Source organism: Ranitomeya variabilis, chromosome 4 (assembly GCF_051348905.1).
Source record: "Ranitomeya variabilis isolate aRanVar5 chromosome 4, aRanVar5.hap1, whole genome shotgun sequence".
Classification (NCBI taxonomy): Eukaryota; Metazoa; Chordata; class Amphibia; order Anura; family Dendrobatidae; genus Ranitomeya; species Ranitomeya variabilis.
Genome location: NC_135235.1, coordinates 407,559,520 through 407,582,844, shown reverse-complemented (window position 1 = coordinate 407,582,844; position 23,325 = coordinate 407,559,520). Strand labels below are relative to the sequence as shown.

The following is a 23,325-nucleotide window of genomic DNA, read 5'->3' as shown; positions in this document are numbered from 1 at the left end:
TACTGTAATGAGCGGTACCATGTGACCACTCAGTACAGGAAGAAGCAGGGGAGCCAGGGACCGCACCAGGAGCAGGTGAGTATAATTAGACAGCCCCCGCTCCCCCTCCCCTGCCGACCTCTGGGTATGAGTGTAAGCTGAGAGGGGGACTTTCAGCCCAAAAAAATGGGCTGAAAATCTCGGCTTATATTACTCGAGTATATACGGTAATTAGTGTAGTTTTACAGAGTGGCCTAAATGGCAGAAGGTTTATTGATCCTCTAGTGATTTCCTGCTGATAAGTGATTTACATACTGCAGCGATGTCACTAAGTCTAGGTTCACATTAGCGTTTCTGTGCGCAGCGTATCATCTGCATCCGCAAACGCACGCTTACGCATGACGCAAAAAAAACCCGCTGCATTGTATGCGTCTTTTGCCTGTGTTTGCATTGTTTATGCGCATATTTCCAGGAGGGGACGTGTCCTAAGGGGCGTGTCTCAATCGGTTCCTGGACATGCGCAGTCCGAAGTAGGCGAACACATGCGTACACATGTCCTTGCTTACCAATGCGTTCCCATAGACAGTAATGCGTTTTTTTGACGCAATCATCCGCTTGTGGGCGACTGCGCAATATTTGATGGCTCAAAAAAATGCAACATGTTGCGTTCGCCGGACACCGCCGCAAACGACGCATCAGCATGCGAATGCGTGTCCCTGCGTACACCATGTTAAAGTTATGTACTCATGCGGATCATACGCTGCGCACAGACGCTAATGTGAACCTAGCTTTACTTACTGCAATCAGGTTCTCTGCCCTCTACATTATGCTACTGTCAGATTACACACCAGGAACCTGGTGACAGATTCCTTTTTAAAAAGCTGGCTTTACAAATGCATAAAATGTTAAAACTCTGAATTTTGAAAGCAAAAAGGGAAATTAGATTTCTCCTTCGCCACATTGGGGGACACCGGACCATGGGTGTTATGCTGCTGTCACTAGGAGGCTGTCACTAGGAGGCTGACACTAAGTTGAGACAAAAAGTTAGCTCCTCCCCTGCAGTATACACCCTCATGCTGGGTTCGAGAGACCCCAGTTCAAGCTTAGTGTCCGTAGGAGGCACACTGGATTTAACACTTTTTTACCGGACGAAGGGGTGATGGAACCTTTCAAGGCTCCGATCTCCCCGAACCAACAACAGGCGAGCACGGGAGTTTTACCTCTCCGTATCTTCTCCTGCGACGTGGGATGCCACTGCCTGAGCTGATTCTTTGGGGGCGACAGGCCCCTTTCAAGGGACCGATATCCCCCCCCCCCCCCCCTTACAGACGAGCACATGGAGTGTCCTCCACGTATCCTCTTCTGCAGCCAGGCCTATTGCCGGACATTCTGCCCTGCCCACCAGGTTTTACCCTCGGCTGTTCAGAGGCTCCTTTTCATTGTGGCGTCCGTGCAGCCCCCACTGCATCACCACTGAGAAAGCGGATGATGGAAGGAGGTGGACGGTTCCTCTCCACCCCCCTCTTATGGGGATGGTGGATAGAGGCTCCCCCAACCCTGCACCTTCCTAACCACCCTGGGCACAGCTAACCTGCTGCAAGCTGCTCTGCAATTCCCCTCCATTCGGGGTAAGTGCCACCTGGGGGGGGTCGGTCGTTCCGGAGGGCTCATTTCTCAGGGTCACCACAGGGCTACTATGCGCCGGCGCGCAGGGCCGAGGCCATAAATTTAGTCCCCGGCTTCGGCCTAGTGCGGGCCGCATCCCGATAGGCCCCGCCCACCTTTTGCATCATCCTGCGGCTCCGCCCCCGGACCTGGCTCTTCTCGCTCTCTGCGAGATTACCCTCCCAACCCCCGGCGGCCATCTTTTTTACACTGCACGCCGCAGCTCCATCCACCCTGCACGTGCCAGCGTTTTCCTTTCTGGACGCCGGTCGTCTCTTCCATCAGCGCCGCCTCATCTCCTTGCGGGACACAGGACCCGGGTAAGGAGACCGCATTAGGTGCTTCCCTGCAGCATTACCCTTGCTTCCATATTGTATAGACCCTGAGGACTAACGTTTTTTTCCTATTACTTATATTGGGGTACATCATGTCGCAGTCAAGGGCCAAAAAGACCACCAAGGTGCATACTACCTTTTTTACTGCGTGTACCACCTGCCAGGCTCCACTCCCTCGGCCTCAAAGTTCCCCTCTCTGCTCAGCCTGCGATGCCCAAGGTACCCAGGACCTCAGTGTATCTAGCCCCCCTTAGTGGGCCGCGTCACTGTCACAGTCCATGGATTCTTTAGCCAAAGCGATTAAATCCCTTCATGACCCCTCTGGGGAGCGGGGCACTCTTTTTCATGGATTAAGAGATCCATCCATAACAGGGGAATCGTCGGCCAGCAGGGGCCGCTCTCACCGGAAGGAGGCACGGTCATCCGTACTACTTCTCCTGAGCATTCACCACTTCATTCAGCCTCTGGTAGCTCCACTTCTCTCACCCTCTCCAGGGGCTCGTAGCGATCACGACTCTTGAGTATGAGTCTGATGCATCCTTAGATCCGGATGCTCCGGAGTTTAGATCTACTGTTGACTCCCTCATCGAGGCAGTCAGTCATGCGCTAAAAGTGGACGATGACCCTAATTCTGCTCCGGACCATTCAGTCTCCTTTACGAGAACCAAGCGTTCCCATAAGGTGTTCGCCTCTCACCCAGATTTCCTGGATATAGTCCGGCGACACAGGGAGCGTCCGGATAAGTGTTTTATGGGCAAAAAGGCCCTGGAATCGAAGTATCCCTTTTCCGCAGATCTTGTTAAAGATTGAACGGAACCTCCACTAGTCGATTCTCCGGTATCTCGCTTGGCTACCAAAACGCTCTTATCCGTACCTGATGGTGCTTCAATTAAAAATCCCACAGAACGCCAGCTAGATTCCCTAGTTTGCCCAGTGTACGAAGCCTCAGGTTCCTCTCCATCTCCTTCCTTCGCTGTGGCTTGGGTCACCAAAGCAATGGTTTTCTGGGCAGATACCCTTGCAAAATCCATTCAGGAACAGGAACTTCCGTCTGAGGCAGCAGACCTTGCCAAACAAATTGCCATGGCTGGAAATTATGTGATGTACGCGTCTTTAGACGCAGCGGACTGTGCAGCAACTGCGGCTTCAAACGCCATCACCATTAGGAGAGCTATTTGGCTTAGAGAGTGGCGCAGATTCCTCCTCAAAAAAGTCTCTGATTTCCCTTCCTTTTCAGAGCGGACGCCTCTTTGGAGAAAAATTAGACCACCTTATTTCCGATGCTACAGGAGGGAAGAGCAAGTTCCTCCCGCAACACAGGCCTAAAGCTGCCTTTCAGCGCCAACAATATTTTTGTTTTCGGCCTTTTCGCAGTAGCCAATTCTGGTCCAATTCCGCTGCCTCGTCCAGATCAGAACGATCCCCACGCACAGACAGAGACTCCCGACCTTCATACAGGCTGAATCAGTCCTGGCGAGGAAAGCCTAGGCAACCCAGAACCAGAGGGTCCAGGCCTGCCAGATTCCCTTCGCAATGACTCGGGGACTATTCCAGTCGACACCTCCAAAGTAGGCGGACGTCTGCTTCTTTTTCAACAAGACTGGCTTTCTGTCATCCACGACGAATGGGTCAGAGGTCTGGTGTCTTCTGGTTACAAAATAGAATTGTCCACCTCCCCTCCAGCACGGTTTTTCCCCTCTCGTCTCCCAAGTTCGGGGGCTCAATCTCGCACTCTTCACCGCGCCATCGAATCCCTCCGCCACAACGGGGTCATTGTTCCGGTCCCAGAGATTCAGAGGTTTTTACTCAAACCTCTTCGTCGTTCCGAAAAAGGACGGGACGGTGCCCCTATTTTGGACCTAAAGCTCCTAAACAAGTATGTAAAAGTTCGGCACTTCAGGATGGAGTTCCTCCGGTCAGTCATTTCCTCAATGGAGACAGGCGAGTTCCTAGCATCAATAGACATCAAAGATGCTTATCTTCATATCCCAATCTTCCCGCCACATCAAAAGTTCCTCCGTTTCGCCATCCAAGAGGACCACTTTCAATTCACGGCCTTACCCTTCGGCCTTGCCACTGCGCCCAGGGTATTCACAAAGGTCATGGCGGCTGTCATGGCCATTCTTCACTCTCGAGGAGTGGTCGTGTTGCCATACTTAGACGACCTCCTGATAAAAGGTCCGTCTTATCAGGCCTGCGAAGCAAGCGTCCGCATTACCATGGATTCTCTTTCGTGCCTGGGCTGGTTAATCAACTTGGACAAGTCCTCCCCCGTTCCTGCCCGACGAATCTCCTTCCTAGGCATGATCCTGGACACGTCAAAAGGACTGGTCTTGCTCCCTCGGTCCAAGGCCCAAGAGCTTCAGCAGGGAGCTCGGACGCTCTGTCCATTCGGTTTGCCATGAAGATCCTGGGGAAAATGGTGGCCACAATAGAAGCGATTCCCTTCGCTCAACTCCATCTCCGCCCCTTACAACAGGCTCTGCTGGACAATTGGGACAGGAGTCCCTTATCCCTCGATCGGCCATGTCCTCTGCCCCCACGGATCAGGCAAGCCCTCACATGGTGGACTCTGGGATCATCTCTCCTCCAGGGGAGGTCTTTTCTCCCAATCCGCTGGCTAGTGGTAACTACCGACGCCAGTCTCCTCGGTTGGGGAGCGGTGTTTCGACACCACACTGCCCAGGGGCGTTGGACAATTCGGGAGTTGAGGCTCCCTATAAACATCCTGGAGATTTGAGCGATCAGACTTGCCCTGAGACGTTTTCACTTCCTGCTCGCGGGTCACCCAATTCAAATTCAATCGGACAACGTCACAGCAGTGGCATATATAAACCATCAGGGGGGTACCCGCAGCAGGGCGGCGTTGCAGGAGGTCTCCCACATTCTCCGTTGGGCCGAGGCCAACCACTCCACCATTTCCACAGTGCACATTCCAGGCGTCGAGAACTGGGCGGCGGACTTTCTCAGCCGTCAGGGCCTCGCCTCGGGGGAGTGGGAACTCCATCCAGAGGTTTTCCGGCAAATCTGCCTTCGCTGGGGAACTCAGGACGTGGATCTGATGGCGTCCAGACTGAACGCCAAAGTTCCCAACTTCATAGCACGTTCTCGGGATCCCCAGGCCATCGGGGTGGACGCACTGATATTCCCGTGGCATCGGTTCCAACTCCCGTACGTGTTTCCTCCGCTTCCCTTACTGCCAAAGGTGATCCGAAAAATCAAGACGGAGGGGGTTCCGGTGATTCTTGTCGCCCCGGATTGGCCACGTCGCACATGGTACGTGGAGCTCGTTCAACTTGTATCAGACGTCCCCTGGCGGTTACCTGATCGTCCAGCTCTGCTCCGCCAAGGGCCGATCTACCACCAGAGCTCAGGGGCCCTACGTTTAACAGCGTGGCTGTTGAAACCTGGATTCTAACCCAAGCTGGTTTCTCCCAGCAGGTCATTCCCACCATGATAAGCGCTCGCAAAGCGTCTTCCGCTTGCATCTATCGCCGCACCTGGAAAACCTTCTTCTCATGGTGCAGGCTCCGAGGTCGCCCTCCGCTTGTTTTCTCAATCCCTACCATTTTGGATTTTCTACAGTCCGGCTTGGATTCCGGCCTGGCGCTCAGTTCCCTCATGGGTCAGATCTCAGCGTTATCTGTGTTGTTCCAACGTAAGATTGCTGCCAACTTGCAAGTCAGGACCTTCATTCAAGGGGTCTCCCACGTGGTACCCCCCTACAGAATGCCGTTCGAGACCTGGGATCTCAATTTGGTTCTGAGCGTTCTTCAGGAACCTCCATTTGAACCTCTGCAGGACGTCCCGCTAACTGTCCTCTCCTGGAAGGTTGCTTTCCTTGTGGCAGTAACATCTATCAGACGGGTCTCAGAGTTGGCCGCACTATCCTGCCGGGCACCTTTCCTTGCCTTCCACCAGGACAAGGTAGTCCTACGCCCATCTCCGGTTTTTCTCCCTAAGGTGGTTTCATCTTTTCACCTTAATGAAGATATCGTTCTTCCCTCCTTTTGCCCACAGCCAAAACACAGGGTCAAAAAGGCCCTTCACACCCTTGACGTGGTACGGGCCCTTAGGAGGTACATTTCCAGAACTGCTCCTTTCCGCAAATCGGACTCCCTCTTTGTGCTCCCGGAGGGTCACAGAAGGGGTTTAGCTGCGTCTAAGGCCACGATAGCCAGATGGATCCGTTCTGCTATTCAATCATCCTATCGGGTCAGGGGCAGTCCTATCCCTGTGGGGATTAGAGCACACCTCACTCGGTCGATGGGCGCTTCCTGGGCCATCCGGCACCAGGCAACGGCGGAGCAGGTTTGCAAGGCCGCAACGTGGTCTAGCCTGCATACTTTCACAAGACACTACAATGTCTACATTCAATCTTCTGCAGATGCGGCCCTTGGCAGACGTATTCTGCAAGCGGCCGTCGCGTATTTATAGTCAGATGGTACACGGAGTTATTTGGTTGTATTGTTTCCCACCCAGGGACTGCTTTGGGACGTCCCATGGTCCTGTGTCCCCCAATGTGGCGAAGGAGAAATAGGGATTTTTGTGTACTCACCGTAAAATCCTTTTCTCCGAGCCACTCATTGGGGAACACAGCACCCATCCTGTTAGGCTGTTCGGCTCATTACCTTTTTGGTTCTTGACTTTTTCTGACATGTTATACTCTGTTATGTAATATATTATTATTAATCTCCTACTGCTTTTGCAGTGAACTGGGTCTCTGGAAGCCAGCATGAGCGTGTATACTGCAGGGGAGGAGCTAACTCTTTTTGTCTCAACTTAGTGTCAGCCTCCTAGTGACAGCAGCATAACACCCATGGTCCTGTGTCCCCCAATGAGTGGCTCGGAGAAAAGGATTTTACGGTGAGTACACAAAAATCCCTATTTTTAATGGATATGTAACCAAAAATGTAGTCTTGGATACTGATACACTACAAAAACAAAACCGCAAAAAAAAGTCCACACAAAGTCCTTAAGGCTATATATTAATATGCAGGTGGACTAATACGCTATGGCCAATATACAAATTATACATACAGTTAATGCATACATGGTACACTACTGTGAAAGGGTTGATAAAGGTAGTCTAGTCTTCCTTCCTTGGCCCCTTTCCCCCACACTAAATAGTGTGCACAGGGATTCACAGTAGTTGGTATTCCAGTAAAATTGTGTGTGCATTATATGTATAAGTGTATGCACACCAGATCTGTGGAGTCCGTGTCAAATTTTGGAGGATCCAGTATAAAATGGACCAACTCTGACTTCTAAAATATACAGTAGGGAAAATAAGTATTTGATACATTGTCGGTTTTTCAAAGTTTTCCCACTTACAAAGAATGGAGAGATCTGTAATTTTTATTGTAGGAACACTTCAACTATGAGCAACAGAACCTAAAAAAAAATATCCAGAAAATCACATTGTATGATTTTTACATAATTAATTATCATTTTATTACATGAAATGGTTATTTATTACAATAGAAAAACAGAACATAATATTTGGTGCAGAAACCTTTGCAATTACAGAGATCAGACATTTCCTGTAGTTCTTGACCAAGTTTGCACACTGGAGCAGGGATTTTGGCGCCCTCCTCCATACAAATCTTTCAGGTTTTGGAGCTCTTGATGGGCAACATTAGAGGGAGCTGAAAACTCAAAGATTTTTCTATTGGGTTCACGTCTGGAGACCTTGAAATGCTTCTTACCAAGCCAATAGTTAGTTGCCCTGGCTGTGTGTATCGAGTTGAAAGACCCAGCCATGACCCGTCTTCAATGTTTTTACTGAGGGAAGGCGGTTGTTGGCCAAAATCTTGCGATACATGACCCCATCCATCCTCCCTTCAATACGGTGCAGTAGTCCTGTTACCTTAGTAGAAAAGCACCCCCAAAGTATGATGTTTCTCCCACCATGCTTCACAGTTGGTACTGTGTGTTTTTTGGGGTTGTATTCAACCTTCTTCCTCAAAACACGGTGAGTGGAGTTGATGTAAAAAAGTTCTATTTTCCCTTCCCCCATGACGGCACACCTGAGAGGGGATCCGCCCAGCCAGGACAGGAAACCCTACTGAAAATAAAAGGGCGGTACCTCTCTGTCGCTTCAGTTGGGTTTCCTGTCTTGACAGGGACCCTTGTGCTGAACACGGCGGTTTGACTTACCCAGGTCCCGTCCCGGCGTGGAAGAACAGGCAGCGCCTGTGCGTCGGAGGTTCGGGTCCTGGAGGCGCCGTCCGCAGGTCCCCCGGGTCGCTGCGTCCGTGCGGGCGTTGTGCAGCATGGTTGGAGGACCGGGTTCCTTCCATGGCTGCCAGGCCGCCCTCCCCTTTCTGCCGGCGTCCAGGCGCGGCGGCCGCTTCGGGGTCGCTCGTCTGACGTCACACGCCAGGCACGCTGGGAGTGGGCTTGCCCGTGTGACGTCAGGGGCGGGCTCCGGATCCAAGATGGCGGCGCCCATGAAGAAAACGCCGGCCAGTGAATGGAGACTCCTGCGGCATGGCAGAGAAGGGGAGGGGCCACTATTGGGCACCGGAGGAGGCGGGGAGTGCAGTGGTCCCCCCATAAAAGGGTGCTGGACCACAGAAGACGCGCTCATGTTCAAAACTTCACCATGGAAGTAGGACAACAGGAGCAGCAGCAGCAGCCGCCTTCACAGCAGCAGGAGCTCTCACCAGATGCCTTGCCGAGCCACCAGCATACCAGGAGCAGCCGCTCAAGTGGTAGAAACTGGTCGTTCCGTCCGGCAAGATTCGTCGGCGTCCAGGAGGGACGCTTCACGTGCATCTGTCCAGCCTCCAAAATCGGTATCCTTGATTGTCGGCGGTGGTGAGTGATCTACGTGAATGTATCCTTTATGGTAACAGGGTCCATTTTTCTGTTTTGATCACTAGGGGTCCAGGAAAGCTAGCGGTAAAACAAAGAACCGAGAGTGTGCCCTTTGTAAAGACCCGCTTGCAGTTCAGTATCAGAAGGATCTCTGTGCTAACTGCATTAGTAAGACTATACAAGAAGAAACCCCTAATTTCGCCACTAGCCTTAAAGCCATAATACAGGCTGAAATAAAAGACTCCTTGAAATTGGCCCTTAGCGAACTGAGAGGGAGAAGCCGTAAGGCGTCTACAGAGTCGGATGCCTCTCAGAGACGGGAGTCATAAAACATCCCAATCTCCCTCTACTTCCCCGGCCTCGGTCCACTCTTCAGATTCCTCCTCGGACAGTGATTCAGGAGGTCGTCCGTGCTTTCCAACTGAGGACGTGGACAAATTAGTCAAAGCAGTTAGGTCTGCAATGGGTCTTAAAGAGAAGACACCTAGGTCACTAGAGGATGTCATGTTTGGTGGCTTAGAAGAGAGGAGGAAATGCACGTTTCCAGTTAATGCAAAAATAAAAGCATTAATTGAGAGACTGGAAAAGACCTGAAAAAATGGGTTCTTTGCCCTCTTCATCCAAAAGAAGATATCCCTTTGAAGATAAAGACTCTGAACCCTGGGAAAAGATCCCAAAAATTGACGGAGCGGTAGCTAAATGTTTAAAAAGATCATCCCTTCCATTAGAAGACTCGGGTGTTCTTAAAGACCCGCTTGATAAAAAAGCAGATGGGTTTCTCAGACATATCTGGGAAGCCTCAGCGGGGGGCCTGAAGCCAGCAATCGCTGGAACATGTACGGCCCGCGCTCTAATGGTCTGGCTACAGCAGATAGAGGATCAGCTAAGAGACAAGGTACCCAGAACCGACATCCTTGCCAATATATCCTTAGTGCAAGGAGCAGCAGCCTTTTTAGCAGACTCTTCTGCGGATTCCGCAAGACTAACGGCCAGAGCAGCGAGCTTGTCTAATGCGGCAAGAAGAGCCCTCTGGCTCAAAGGTTGTCCGGGGGATTTGCCATCTAAACACAAGCTGTGCTCCATCCCATGTGATGGCCAACTTCTCTTTGGGAAAAAGCTTGAAGAGATCCTGGAACATGCAGGAGATAAAAAGAAAGTATTTCCCAATATCCCTAAAGAGTCCAAAAAACCCTTTTTTCGGAGGAGAAGATATAATAGAGGTCGCCCCCCAGGGGAAAGAAAAAACTGGGACTTTAGGGATAAGAGAGGCTCAGGCTATATGTTTAAAGGGCCCTCTACATCGGCCAAAAAATCCCCCCAATGACATTACGCCAGAAGTGGGAGGAAGACTCTCCCTCTTCTTTCCGGCCTGGGTAAATATCTCCCCCAGTACCTGGGTCATAAATATTATCAGAGACGGCCTCAAAATAAAATTCATCTGTCCACCCAGACGAAACTTTATAATAACTGCCCGAAGGAAGTCTCTGCAGGAACAATCTGCCCTAGAAACCGAAGTCTTGGGACTTATCCACAAAAAGGTTCTTCAGGAGGTTCCGGTTCGGGAGGAGGGAGAGGGGTTTTACTCCCCCCTCTTCTTAATCCAAAAACCGGATGGTTCTTGGAGAACTATTATAAACCTAAGAAAACTCAACCAATCCATAGAGAACTACTCTTTCAAGATGGAGTCTATAAATACGACCATAAAACTTCTTTTCCAACACTGCTTCATGGCAGTAATAGACTTGAAAGATGCATATTACCATATACCAATACATCCGGAATATCAGAAATACTTGAGAGTAGCTCTCTATATCCAGAATCAGATAAAGCATTATCAATACACAGCCCTTCCGTTCAGTCTGTCTACAGCTCCCAGGGTTTTCACCAAGGTGATGGTGGAAGTAATGTCGTACCTCCGGTCCCGGGATGTAGTCATTGTCCCATACCTGGACGATTTCCTTGTAATAGGAAGGTCAGAGTCCCACTGCACTCATCAAGTATCAGTGGTAACATCAACTCTAAGGGAGCTGGGTTGGATAATAACTATCCCCAAGTCCAGACTGCTGCCAGTAAAATCACAGTCCTTCCTGGGGTTAATACTGGACTCCGAACGTCAGCTCTGTCTCCTTCCAGAAAACAAAGTAGACAAAATAATAAACCTGGCCAGTACAGCAATACGCCAGCCAACAATGACTCTGAGAAAGGCAATGTCCCTTCTAGGCTCGTTAACATCGTGTATTCCGGCAGTAGAATGGGCACAATTCCACCTAAGACAACTACAGTGGGAAGTTCTCTCAGCTCAAAGACTGCTAAAAGGGCATTTAGAAGGAAATCTGTCTCTCCCTGGGCGTAAGGGATTCCCTAGTTTGGTGGACGGAAAAAAATCACCTGACAATGGGGGTCCGGTGGCAAAATCCGGTCATAGACATCATCACGACCGACGCAAGCGGTACAGGTTGGGGGGCTCACCTGAGGTCTCACTCTGTACAAGGGACCTGGTCCATACGAGAGAAAAACTATGGATCAAACGAAAAAGAGCTATGGGCAGTGGAGAAATCCCTAAGACATTTTCTTCCTTTACTTCGGGGTCGTCATACTCGAATCCTGACGGACAATCGAGCAGTAGTAGCGTATGTCAACAATCAGGGGGGGACGAGGTCCAAAGGCCTCATGCATGCATCAAATCTACTCTTTCAACTAGCAGAACAACACCTGTCATCTCTGTCGGCGTTGCACATCAAAGGCATAGAAAACACTCAAGCGGACTTCCTGAGTCGCAGAGGCTTAAGGCAGGGGGAATGGTCCTTAAACCTCCAGATATTTCAACAAATAGTCCAAGCCTGGGGCACACCAGAGATAGACTTGTTCGCCAACTCTCACAACAGAAAAGTCAGAAAGTTCTGCTCCTTGAATCCGAGAACATCCCTTCGCAGTAGATGCCCTACTGATACCTTTTTCTCTGGCCTACGCATTCCCCCCGATAGTGATGATTCCAGCTGTGATCAGAAAAATCAGAGAGGATCAGGCGAAAATCATCTTCATAGCTCCTTTTTGGCCAAGAAGACCATGGTTCTCCCTTCTAAGGCAGATGTCGGTAACAGACCCATGGATCCTGCCAGAGGTTCCGGACCTGCTAACCCAGGGCCCAGTGACCCACTCTCAGGTGAAGGGCTTCTGTTATGACCCCAATGGCGAGGGTCTCAGAGGAACGTGGAAGTCTGCAGAATACAAAAATCCAGCTCATAGGGCAGTGGTAACTGGGTTGACCATATATCTACTCCTAACGCCAACACTAGAAGTAGCCGGGGATCATTCCTACGTTGATTCTAGATGACACGCGCCAGCCGGAGAATCTAGCTACCCCTAGTAGAGGAAAACAAAGACCTTTCTTGCCTCCAGAGAAGGGGACCCCAAAGCTGGATAGAAGCCCCCCACAAATAATGACAGTGAGGTAAGAGGAAATGACAAACACAGAAATGAACCAGGTTTAGCACAGAGAGGCCCGCTTACTGATAGCAGAATAAAGAAAGGTAACTTATATGGTCAACAAAAACCCTATCAAAATCCACACTGGAAATTCAAGAACCCCCGAACTGTCTAACGGTCCGGGGGGAGAACACCAGCTCCCTAGAGCTTCCAGCAAAGGTCAGGATATAGATTAGGAACAAGCTGGACAAAAATACAAAACCAAAACAAATAGCAAAAAGCAAAAGGCAGACTTAGCTGATGTAACTGGAACCAGGATCAGTAGACAAGAGCACAGCAGACTAGCTCTGATAACTACGTTGCCAGGCATTGAACTGAAGGTCCAGGGAGCTTATATAGCAACACCCCTAACTAACGACCCAGGTGCGGATAAAAGGAATGACAGAAAAACCAGAGTCAAAAAACTAGTAACCACTAGAGGGAGCAAAAAGCAAATTCACAACAGGCTTCCATCTCGCAGCCTGGAATTTGAGAGGGCGTTACTAAGTCGCCAAGGATTCTCTCCAGGGTTAATCTCCACCCTGTTGAAAAGCAGAAAACCCATAACCTCTAGGATCTATGGTAGGACATGGAAAAAATTCCTCGACTTCCTGGGTGAACCATTGGGGGAGGTGGCTCCAATAGGTCCTATCCTAGAGTTTCTGCAAGCAGGATTACATCTTGGGTTAGCAACCAGCACCCTTAAAGTTCAGGTTTCAGCCTTGGGGGCCCTATATAATTGTAATCTTGCCTCAAATAGATGGGTCTCGCGATTTATAAATTCTTGTAGTAGATCTTGGCCGGTCATTATCCCAAAAATCCCTCCTTGGGATCTAAATTTGGTCTTAGAAGCCCTGACTAAACAGCCCTTTGAGCCTTTGCAGGAGTTATCACCTAAGTTACTTACCCTTAAAACAGTTCTACTAGTAGCCTTAACATCGGCACGTAGGGTAAGTGATTTACAGGCCCTGTCAATATGTCCTCCTTATACTCAGGTTTTTGATGACAGGATTGTTCTAAGACCAGACCCGGCTTATCTCCCCAAGGTGGTTCAAAAGTTCCATAGGAGTCAAGAGATTACTTTACCTTCATTCTGTAGTAATCCTAAAAATCCAGGGGAACAAAAGTTCCACATGTTAGATGTGAGAAGATCTATGTTATAATACATATCTATGACTAGTCAGTGGAGGAAAGACCAAACCCTATTCGTAGCCTTTCAGGGTAGCAAAAGAGGGTGCGGGGTAGCTAAAAGTACAATTGCTAGATGGATCAGGGAGGCCATTAGTTTATCCTACTCTGCGGGTGGCACTCCGGTTCCTGAAGGCATCAAGGCTCACTCCACCAGAGCCATGGCTACCTCCTGGGCAGAAAAGGCTGAGGTATCAATTGATCAAATTTGTAAGGCCGCTACCTGGTCCTCACCCTCAACCTTTTTCAAGCACTACCGGCTAGATCTTTCTTCCTCTGCTGACCTAACCTTTGGTAGAAGGGTGCTACAAGCGGTGGTCCCTCCCTAAGGTTTCATTCTACAAAATTCTCTCAGGTGTGCCGTCATGGGGGAAGGGAAAACACCAAGGTTACTTACGGGTAGCCGTTTTTTCCGGAGCCCATGACGGCACCCGTATATTCCCCCCCCCTTTTCACCCTTTCGGTGTGCACTATTGTTTTGGGTGTGTTTAGTTAATATAATGTGGTGTTGGATTGCCATGTGTACTAACCAGGGGGGCCTCTCATGCTCTGAAAACCAACTGAAGCGACAGAGAGGTACCGCCCTTTTATTTTCAGTAGGGTTTCCTGTCCTGGCTGGGCGGATCCCCTCTCAGGTGTGCAGTCATGGGCTCCGGAAAAACCGGCTACCCGTAAGTAACCTTGGTGTTTTGTTCTCGTCTGATCAGATGACCTTCTCCCATGCCTTCTCTGGATCATTCATATGGTCATTAGTGAACTTCAAACGGAGATGTGCTGGCGTGACCAGGGGGACCTTGCGTGCCCTGCAGGATTTTAATCCATGATGGCGTAGTGTGTTACTAGCTGTAATGTTTGAGACTGGGGTCTCAGCTCTCTTCAGGTCATTGACCAGGCTCTTCCATGTAGTTCTGGTCTGATTCCTGACATTTCTCAGAATCCTCCTTACCCTGCTGATCTGCTACATACATGGTCGTGTGCTCGCCTACAACCCTTTTGGGTGAAGGTGCTTAACTTGATCCAGGAGGTGACAGGAGTAGATGTGGTGCATAACCCGTTGTCTTGCCTTTTGGGCTGTATGGATGATATTGCTACGGATGAATGTGGAAGGCTGACTATCGCAAGATTGTTGTATGCTGTGAGAAAGCTTATCGCAATGCACTGGTTGGATGAAAAACCGCCAGGGAAAAAGGAATTTATCAACAAGATAAATTTTATTGTCCTTATGGAAAGAAATATATACAGTAAGAGAGGTCAGAATACAGAATTTTGAAAATGTGTGGGGTGGATGTATGGATGGATTACCCAGGTGTGGCGTCTGCTGAGTTATTGCAAAGTAGAATGGGTGTTGTGTAGTTGATTCTGGGGGGACTCCTACATATACAGGCGTGTTTTTTTAAAGCTTGTTATCTTTTCTCAAGAGGTGATGCTGAAAATATATTATCAGGTCATGTATCTAATGTACGGTATTTGTCTGGAAATTGTATCGGACTGTGTTAATGGCGTGTCATATGCTTTAATAAAAAATACATGATTTAAAAAGAATCCTCCTTCCCTCACGAGGCAAGATCTTGCATGGAGCCCCAGACTGAGGAAGATTGACAGTCATCTTGCGTTTCTTCCATTTTCTTATAATTGTGCCAACAGTTGTTGCCTTCTCACTAAACTGCTTGCCTATTGTCCTGTAGCCCATCCCAGCCTTGTGCAGTTCTACAATTTTGTCTTTGACGTCCTTAAACAGTTCTTTGGTCTTGGCCATGATGGAGAGGTTGGTGTGTGATTATGTGCCTTTCCATCACTGTTTCACCTAGCTGTGGTGTGTTTTTTTTTTTTTTTTTCCTGCACATGTAATAAACAAGAAATAACTTTTGCAAATTATATCAGTGTTTGAGTGTGGCTGTTTCCTTAGCATCCTCAGTAGTGAGGCAGTGCTGTGGAGTCAGGGAAATTCAGGAGTCGGAGGTTTGGTTTACCGACTCCACAGCCCTGACACACTCGCACACGGTGAAATAGGTATTGAACACCTCACCACCAAATATTGACATGAAATTCCCACCAGATGTCTGTAACAACTCATCCAATACATACAGCCACAGAAATCAAACCACAGATGCCCATAAATTAAGTTTCTCCCTCGCCTCATTGGGGGACACAGGACCGTGGGTGTATGCTGTTGCCATTAGGAGGCTGACACTAAGTTAATACAAAGAAAGTTAGCTCCTCCTCTGCAGTATGCACCCTCCTGCTAGCTCCCAGAGAACTAATTCTAAATAGCAAGAGCACAAAAAGAGGATTCGGAGATCCTACAAAAATTAGAAAAAACAGCAAAACAAGGCAGAGATGCTTACCTGCCTAGGCCTCCAAACAAATGCACTATCAGGATGCAGTGGACCCATGTGGTTAAGATAGAAAAAACACAGGTGCGGCATAACCGATGAGGCAGCCACTCACGACCTGCCAAACTAATGGAGGGGGTGGCTGCTTGGCACATTGCTGCACATAAAAGACTTGTATGTGGCGCTGTTCACACTATGGAGATGCACAGCATCCAGGCAGGCCTAGTAGTGACACCCTTCTATTAGATCAGGCGGGCCTGCCCAGCGCTAACCAAATGCACTCCATGTGAACAGACACCACAGTTTACAAGACAAAAATGGGCCCAACTGCACCCCGGAAAAAAAGTGCAAAAAACACATAAAAAAAAAATTGTGAGGTATTAGTTGATATTTTGGCCAAAATACGGAAGCTCATGACCCGCGTGCTGCACCTGTGTTTTTTCTATCTTAACCACATGGGTCCACTGCATCCTGATACTGCATTTGTTTGGAGGCCTAGGCAGGTAAGCATCTCTACCTTGTTTTGCTGGGGTTTTTTTTAGCTCCCAGAGAACCAGTTCTTTCTTAGGAGGCACACGGGTCCGGTTTCGGACCAAAAACTTTATTTTAATTTTTACTTGGATGAAGGGGCGATGGATCCTTTCAAGGATCCAATCTCCCCAAACCAACGACAGGCGAGAACGTGGAGTGTCGCCTCTCTGTACTCTCTTCTGCGATGTGGGACGCCATGCCTGAGCTGATTTTTAGGGGCGACGGGTCCCTTTAAAGGACACCGATCTCCCCACACCATCAACAGACGAGAACATGGAGCATCGCCTCCATGTACCCTCTTCTGCTGCCAGGCCTAATGCCGGACAACCAGCCCTGTCCACCCAGAGGGATCAGTCCCCTTGGATTCACAGAGCCGTGCGACCACCACTGCTTCACCACTGTTTAGCGGATGAAGCAAGGAGGTGGACGGTCCCTCTCCATCTCCCTATGAAAGGGAGAGTGGATTGAGGGTTTCTTCCCCTTTATCCCTGCACCGCCCAGAGCAAGCAGCAGCAGGAAATACCGGAGGTACCTGCAACATCCTTCTGACACAGGATTCTCCCGGCAGCCTCTCCGGGTAAGCACTGAGGAAAGGAGGGCTCCGAGCAGGTCTAAGCAATGCTCACGACATTACTGGCAGGGGACACATTCCTCTTATTTTCGGTGGCAGTTGGCCTTAGGAGAAAAAAATTTAGCTACCAGCCTCAGTCTTGTGTAGGCTGCAGCCAGAGACTCCGCCCCCCCATCTCACCCTCCAGCGGCTCCTCCCACTTTTTCCGGAGCTTCTCGTCCCGGACAAGAGGCGCCCTTGTAATCTCAGCGGCTATCGTTCTGCTCCCACTGTCGCACGCTGACATCAGGAAGCGCCTGCTTGTCAGTGAACATATGCTCAGGACAGCGCTGATTGTCTCTGAGACTCGCGCTGCACAGCTGGGACACAGGACCTGGGTAAGGGAGTGCTGAACTCTCTATCTCTTTCACCTCTGCTGTATCCTATCTTTTTTTTTTTTTTTTAAGAGGCACATAGGGGTACATCATGTCCCAGCCTCAGGCTCCTAAGAAATCTCATAAGACTGACAGTCTTTTTCACTTCGTGTAACTCCTGCCAGTCTGCGTTTCCTAAAGCACAGAGTTCGCCACTCTGTAAAACCTGTGACCCCCAAATGCGCTCAGGAGCCCCCCGCTGCCATTGAACCCAGTGTACCTAGCCCCCCTGAGTGGGTTTCGTCTGTCGCAATCCATGACTTCTCTGGCCAAAGCACTTGAATACTTCACTGTCCCTTTTGGGGATCGCGGTGTTTGCACGTCTGACGTAGGGGGTCCCTCCCCTACACGGGAACCGCCGGCTAGCAGGGGCCGCTCACAATCTAGAGTCTTACAAGCATCCAGAAAACAGATCCGTAGTACATCTCCCAGGCATTCACGCACCCTGGTGTCCGTGAGTTCCGTTTCTCGCGCTCCCTCTCCAGACCTTTGTAGCGAAGACGATTGAGTATGAATCGGACGCCTCCTTGGATCCGGATTCGCCAGATTTTCAGAAAATGGTGGATTCTCTGATTGAGGCAATCAGCCAGACTCTGAAGGTTGATGAAGACTCCAACTCTGTGCCAGATCACGCTGTGCATTTTAACACCCTCATAAAACATTTGCCATTCACCCGGAGAGTTTCGGGACATAATTAATCGGCACAGGGAGCGACCAGATAAGCTTTTCACAGGTCAAAAACCTCTTGAGGCGAAGTACCCTTTTTCAGCCAATCAGAGGAAAGATTGGTCTGAATCCCCTGTAGTATCTCGCTTGGCATCCAAAACCCTTCTATCCATCTTTTAAAAATCCCACAGACCGCAAGATTGAAAATTTGGCTCGATCTGTCTTCGAGGCCTCAGGTGCGGCTCTCTATCCTGTTGTGAATTCTGCTCTTTGGCTCCCTCCGGTGGTTGTTGGTGGTAGTGCAGTTGTCTTGGGGTTGTAATCCGGGCAGGTGTTTCTGCTGATTGCAGCTCTATTAGGTATTTAGGTGTGCAGGCTCCATGAGTCAGTGCCAGTTGTCCATTGTACTTGGAGGGATTGCATCTCTCTCTGGCTCCTCATGCCATGCTGCCAATTCAGATAAGATAAGTGTCTGGTTTTTTTGTCTCTGTGCACACATGCAGTGTGCTTTGCAATTCAGTGCAATTTATTGTGTTTTTGTCCAGCTTAGACTTTGTTTGGATTTTTCAGTCATGCTGGATTCTCAGGAGATGCAGATATACTTTCTAGGTCTTTAGTTAGATGTGGAATATTTGTATTATCTGCTGTGGATATTTTTAGGATTTTAATACTGACCGCTTAGAATTCTGTCCTATCCTTTTCTATTTAGCTAGAAGTGCCTCTTTTGCTAAATCCTGTTTTTCTGCCTGCGTGTGTCTTTCCTCTTATACTCACAGTCAATATTTGTGGGGGGCTGCCTATCCTTTGGGGTTCTGCTGAGGCAAGATAGAATTCCCATTTCCATCTATAGGGGTATTTAGTTCTCCGGCTGTGTCGAGGTGTCTAGGACGTGTTGGGTACATCCCACGGCTACTTCTAGTTGCGGTGTTAGTTTAGGGTTTGCGGTCAGTACAGGTACCACCTACTCCTGAGAAAGTCTCTCATGCGGCTCCAAGGTCACCAGATCATAACACTATCCCTCCTTTGCTGCAGCTTGGGTAGCTAAATCAATGGTTTCCTGGTCGGAGACCTTGGCTAATTCCATTCAGAGCAGTAATCTTCCTCCGGAGGCAGCGCATGGCTAGCCAGATTTCTCAGGCAGAAGATTACCTGGTACATGCTTCTTTAGATTCGGCCAACTGTGGTGCTCTCTCAGCGGCAAATGCCAAAACGATCAGAAGGACCTTATGACTCAGAGAATGGAAAGCGGATTCTGCATCAACGTCTGACATCCCTCCCCAGAGCAAATTTCTTCCCCAGCAAAGGCTTAGGCAAGAAATCCGTTTCCGACTCTTTCGTGCCAATCCGAGTTAGTCCACTACTTCTTCAGGATCAGGACTTTCACCACGTAGGCACAGAGGACCTCAGGCATCCTATAGGTCCAATCAGCAGTGGAAGGGTCAGGTCAAACAGTCTGGATCTAAAGGATCTAGGACTCAAATTTTCCACTCAATGACTCCTGCCGTTATCCGGTCGACAGCAGCAGGGCGGGCGCCTACTTCTGTTCCAACAGGTCTGGCTCTCGGTTGTTCGCGACAAGTAGGTCAGAGACTTGATGTCTTCTGGATACAAAATTGAGTTTTCTTCGCAATCCCCCCCCCCCCCCCCCCAGCACGTTTCTTCCCCTCCTGGCTTCCAACCTCAAAGGCAAAAGCTTTTTCTTTTTCCCAAGCCATAGATTCTTTGCGTCACGATGGCATCATTGTCCTGGTTCCGGAAAACGAATGGTTCGAGAGGGATTCTACTCCAAAGTATTTGTTGTCACCAAAAAAGGACGGAAAAGTGAGACCCCATACTATGCCTCAAACTTCTAAACAGGTTTGTCAATGTCCGTCATTTCCACATGGAATCTCTGCGTTCGGTCATTACGTCTTTGGATAAAGGGGAGTTTCTAGTATCTGTCGATATTAGAGATGCTTACCTGCATATCCCGATTTTTATTTTTTTTTATTTTTATTTTTTTTTAATTATTATTTTGTTGTTTTTTCCCTCCGCACCAAAAATTCCTGCATTTTGCCATTCGCGACCAGCATTTTCAGTTCACAGCCTAGCCCTTCGGCCTCGCTACCGCTCCCAGAGTGTTCACAAAGGTCATGGCGGCCGTCATGTCCATCTTGCACTCTTGGGGCGTGGTCGCCCTGCCCTATCTGGACGACCTACTAGTCAAGGGTCGGTCTTTCCACAACTGCGTGGTTCCATTCGCATCACTTGAGATGCCCTCTCACCTGGGCTGGCTGATAAACTTAACCAAGTCTTCCCTACCCCCCCCCCTACTCCAGCCCAGCAGATATCCTTCCTGGGTATGACCCTGGACGCCTCTCGAGGGTTGATGAAACTCCCTCGAGACAAGGTCCTAGCCCTTCAGCAAGGAGCCTGCGCTCTTTTTAAGTCTTCACCTCATTCCATCCGGTTTGCTATGAGAGTACTGGGAAAAATGGTAGCAGCAACGGAAGGGGTTCCTTTCGCACAGAGGCATTTCCGTCCCTTACAGCATGCTCTGCTAGCGGCTTGGGACGGGAACCCATTCTCCCGGAGAGTCAGGCAGACTCTAAAATAGTGGACATTGAGCCCTTCCCTCAACCAGGGGAAATCCTTTCTCCCGGTTCAATGGCTAGTGGTCATCACCACACTGCTCAGGGCCACTGGTTGTCTCGGGAATCGGAACTTCCAATCAATGTCCTTGAAATCTGAGCAATATGGCTAGCGCTGCTGCAGTTTCATTATCTCCTAGCGGGTTACCCCATCCGAATTCAATCCGACAACGCCACGGCTGTGGCATACAATCAATCATCAAGAGGGTACCTGCAGCAGAGCAGCCATGGGCGAAGTATCCCACATTCTTCGATGGGCAGATAGGAACCACTCGGCAATTTCAGCAGTGCATATACCAGGTGTGGAAAACTAGGCGGCAGACTTTCTCAGCCATCAGGATCTCGCCTCTAGGGAGTGGGAACTTGATCGGCAGTTTTCCAACAGATCTGCCTTCGTTGGGGCTCCCAGGATGTGGATCTTTTGGCATCCAGACTGAACATCAAAGTTTCCAGGTTCATAGCTCGGTCTCGAGATCCAAAAGCCATCGGAGTGGGTGCTCTGGTTCTTCCGTGGCACCAATTCTGGCTTCCAAACATTTTTTTTTTTTTTTTTTTTTCTCCACTGCCGCTTCTTCCGAGACTCCTCAGGAAGATCAAAACGGAAGTGATCCTGGTCACTCTGGAGTTGGTGCACCTCATTGCCGACGTACCCTGGCGACTGCCAGATCATCCAGATCTGCTCTCCCAGGGGACGATTTACCACCAGACCTCAGCGGCCCTGTGTTTAACGCCTTCATGACCCCCGCTTTTTCGTTTTTCTCTTCCCTTCTTCCCAGAGCCATAAATTATTTATTTTACTTTTTTTCAGTCAATATTGCCATGTGAGGGCTTATTTTTGGCAGGACGAGATGTACTTTTGAAAGACCTCATTGGTTTTAGCATGTCATGTACTCGAAAACGGGAAACAAATTCCAAGTGTGGTGAAATTGCAAAGTTGTTGTTTTTTTTGTTTGGGTTTTTCTAGGTTCATAAAATGCTAAAACTGACCTGCCGGTATGATTTTCCAGGTCATTACGAGTTCATAGACACCAAACATGTCCAGGCTTATCTAAGTGGTGAAAAAAAATATCAAAGTTTGCTAAAAAAAAAAAAAAATCGCCATTTCCGATACCCGTAGCTTCTCCATTTTTCGTGATCTGGGGCTGTTCAAAACAGCTGCCATGTCCCGGCTTTGATGCGGGCATCAAAGGAAGCCCGCATCAAAGGAAGAGATGCGACCTCCGCTGTACTAGTACGGCGGAGGTCGGTAAGGGGTTAAAAACATTTTTTTTAAATTGTGGCATGCTTCAATAACCTCCATGGGAGGCTAGAAGCTGCGATTTCGCAATCGCTTCTGCTACATAGAGGCAATGCTCAGATTGCCCCTATGCAGCAGAATTGCTTCAAATTGCTTCATTGCCATGAGCGCCGACCACAGGGTAGCGCTCATGGCAATCTGGCATCAACATCCATAGAGGTCTCAAGGAGACCTCTGGTTGTTATGCCGACGACCAATAACTCCCGATCACGTGACGGGGGTCAGCGGTGCGCATATTTTCGGCCCGATGGCCGGAAGCCTGTGTTTGAATGCTGCTTGTCAGCTTAACTAGTTAATAGGTGCGGGTGGATTGCGATTCCATCCGAGCCTGTTGTGGGCACATGTCAGCTGTTCAAAATGGCTGACATGTCCCGTCTTTGATGCGCGCTCACCGCCGGAGCCCACATCAAAGCGGGGGTTCTGCCCTTGGATGTACTATTCCATCCAAGGGCAGAAAGGGGTTTATGGCTTGGCCGTCAAAGCCTGGATTCTCACCCAGGCTGGTTTTTCACAACAGGTAGTGTCCACGATGATCATTGCTCGTAAGCCCGTGTCAGTACGCATTTATCATCGTACCTGGAAGACATTTTTTGCTTGGTGTAAGGATCGTGGACGTCTTCATCTCGTCTCCTCTATTCCCACCATTTTAGAGTTCCCACAGACCGGTCTGGACTCAGGACTGGCACTCAGCTTGGTCAGGGGCCAGGTATCCGCCTTATCGGTCTTATTCCAAAGGAGGATTGTGACAAAACTTCAAGTGAAGACGTTTATTCAGGGGGTTACTCATGTACTAGGCAGCTGTTACGTGAAGCCTGATGTTTTCTGTTGTTCCCACCCAGGGACTGCTTTGGGATGTCCCACGGTCCTGTGTCCCCCTAAAGAGAAACAGGGATTTTTGTGTACTCACCGTAAAATCCTTTTCTCCTAGCCACTCACTGGGGGACATGGCACCCACCTTTTTAGCCTAATGGCTGGTGTTTTTCGTTAGTTTGACATGTACTTTTATATGTTGTTGTTCTATTGCTTTTGCACCGAACTGGTTCTCTAGGAGCCAGCATGAGGGTGTATACTGCAGAGGAAGAGCTTAACTGTCTTTGTATTAACGTAGTGTCAACCTCCTAGCGGCAACAGCATACATGCATGGTCCTGTGTCCCCCAATGAGTGGCTCGGAGAGTAGGATTTTACGGTGAGTACTCAAAAATCCCTGTTTTGTAATAATGAGAAATAACACATGGAAACCTTATTGGACACTCTATTAATTTTAATTAATACCCTATAAAAAAAAGCCTTTCTTCGTAATAAAAGCTTCACAATGCCTCCTGTATGGTGAAACTATCCGCATACATTGCTCAGGTATGATTTTTGCCCATTCTTCCACACAAACGCTTCTCAAATCCTGAAGGTTCTGTGGACTCTTTCTATGAACTCT

At 49.2% G+C, this 23,325-nt stretch overlaps 1 protein-coding gene across 2 annotated transcripts in view; it reads left to right on the top strand.

Moving 5' to 3' along the window:
• Positions 1-23,325, top strand: part of LOC143764972 (uncharacterized) — a 67,197-nt gene that overhangs the window by 29,724 nt on the left and 14,148 nt on the right. Inside the window, exon 7 of one of the 2 annotated variants that reach the window (XM_077251139.1) lies at positions 23,004-23,077. The exons of the other annotated variant lie outside the window; for it this stretch is intronic. Within the exon in view, the coding sequence (XP_077107254.1) occupies positions 23,004-23,057 (54 nt within the window). The 3' untranslated portion in view covers positions 23,058-23,077. Of the gene's footprint in view, positions 1-23,003; positions 23,078-23,325 lie in introns of those variants that run through there. 2 annotated transcript variants of the gene reach the window in all.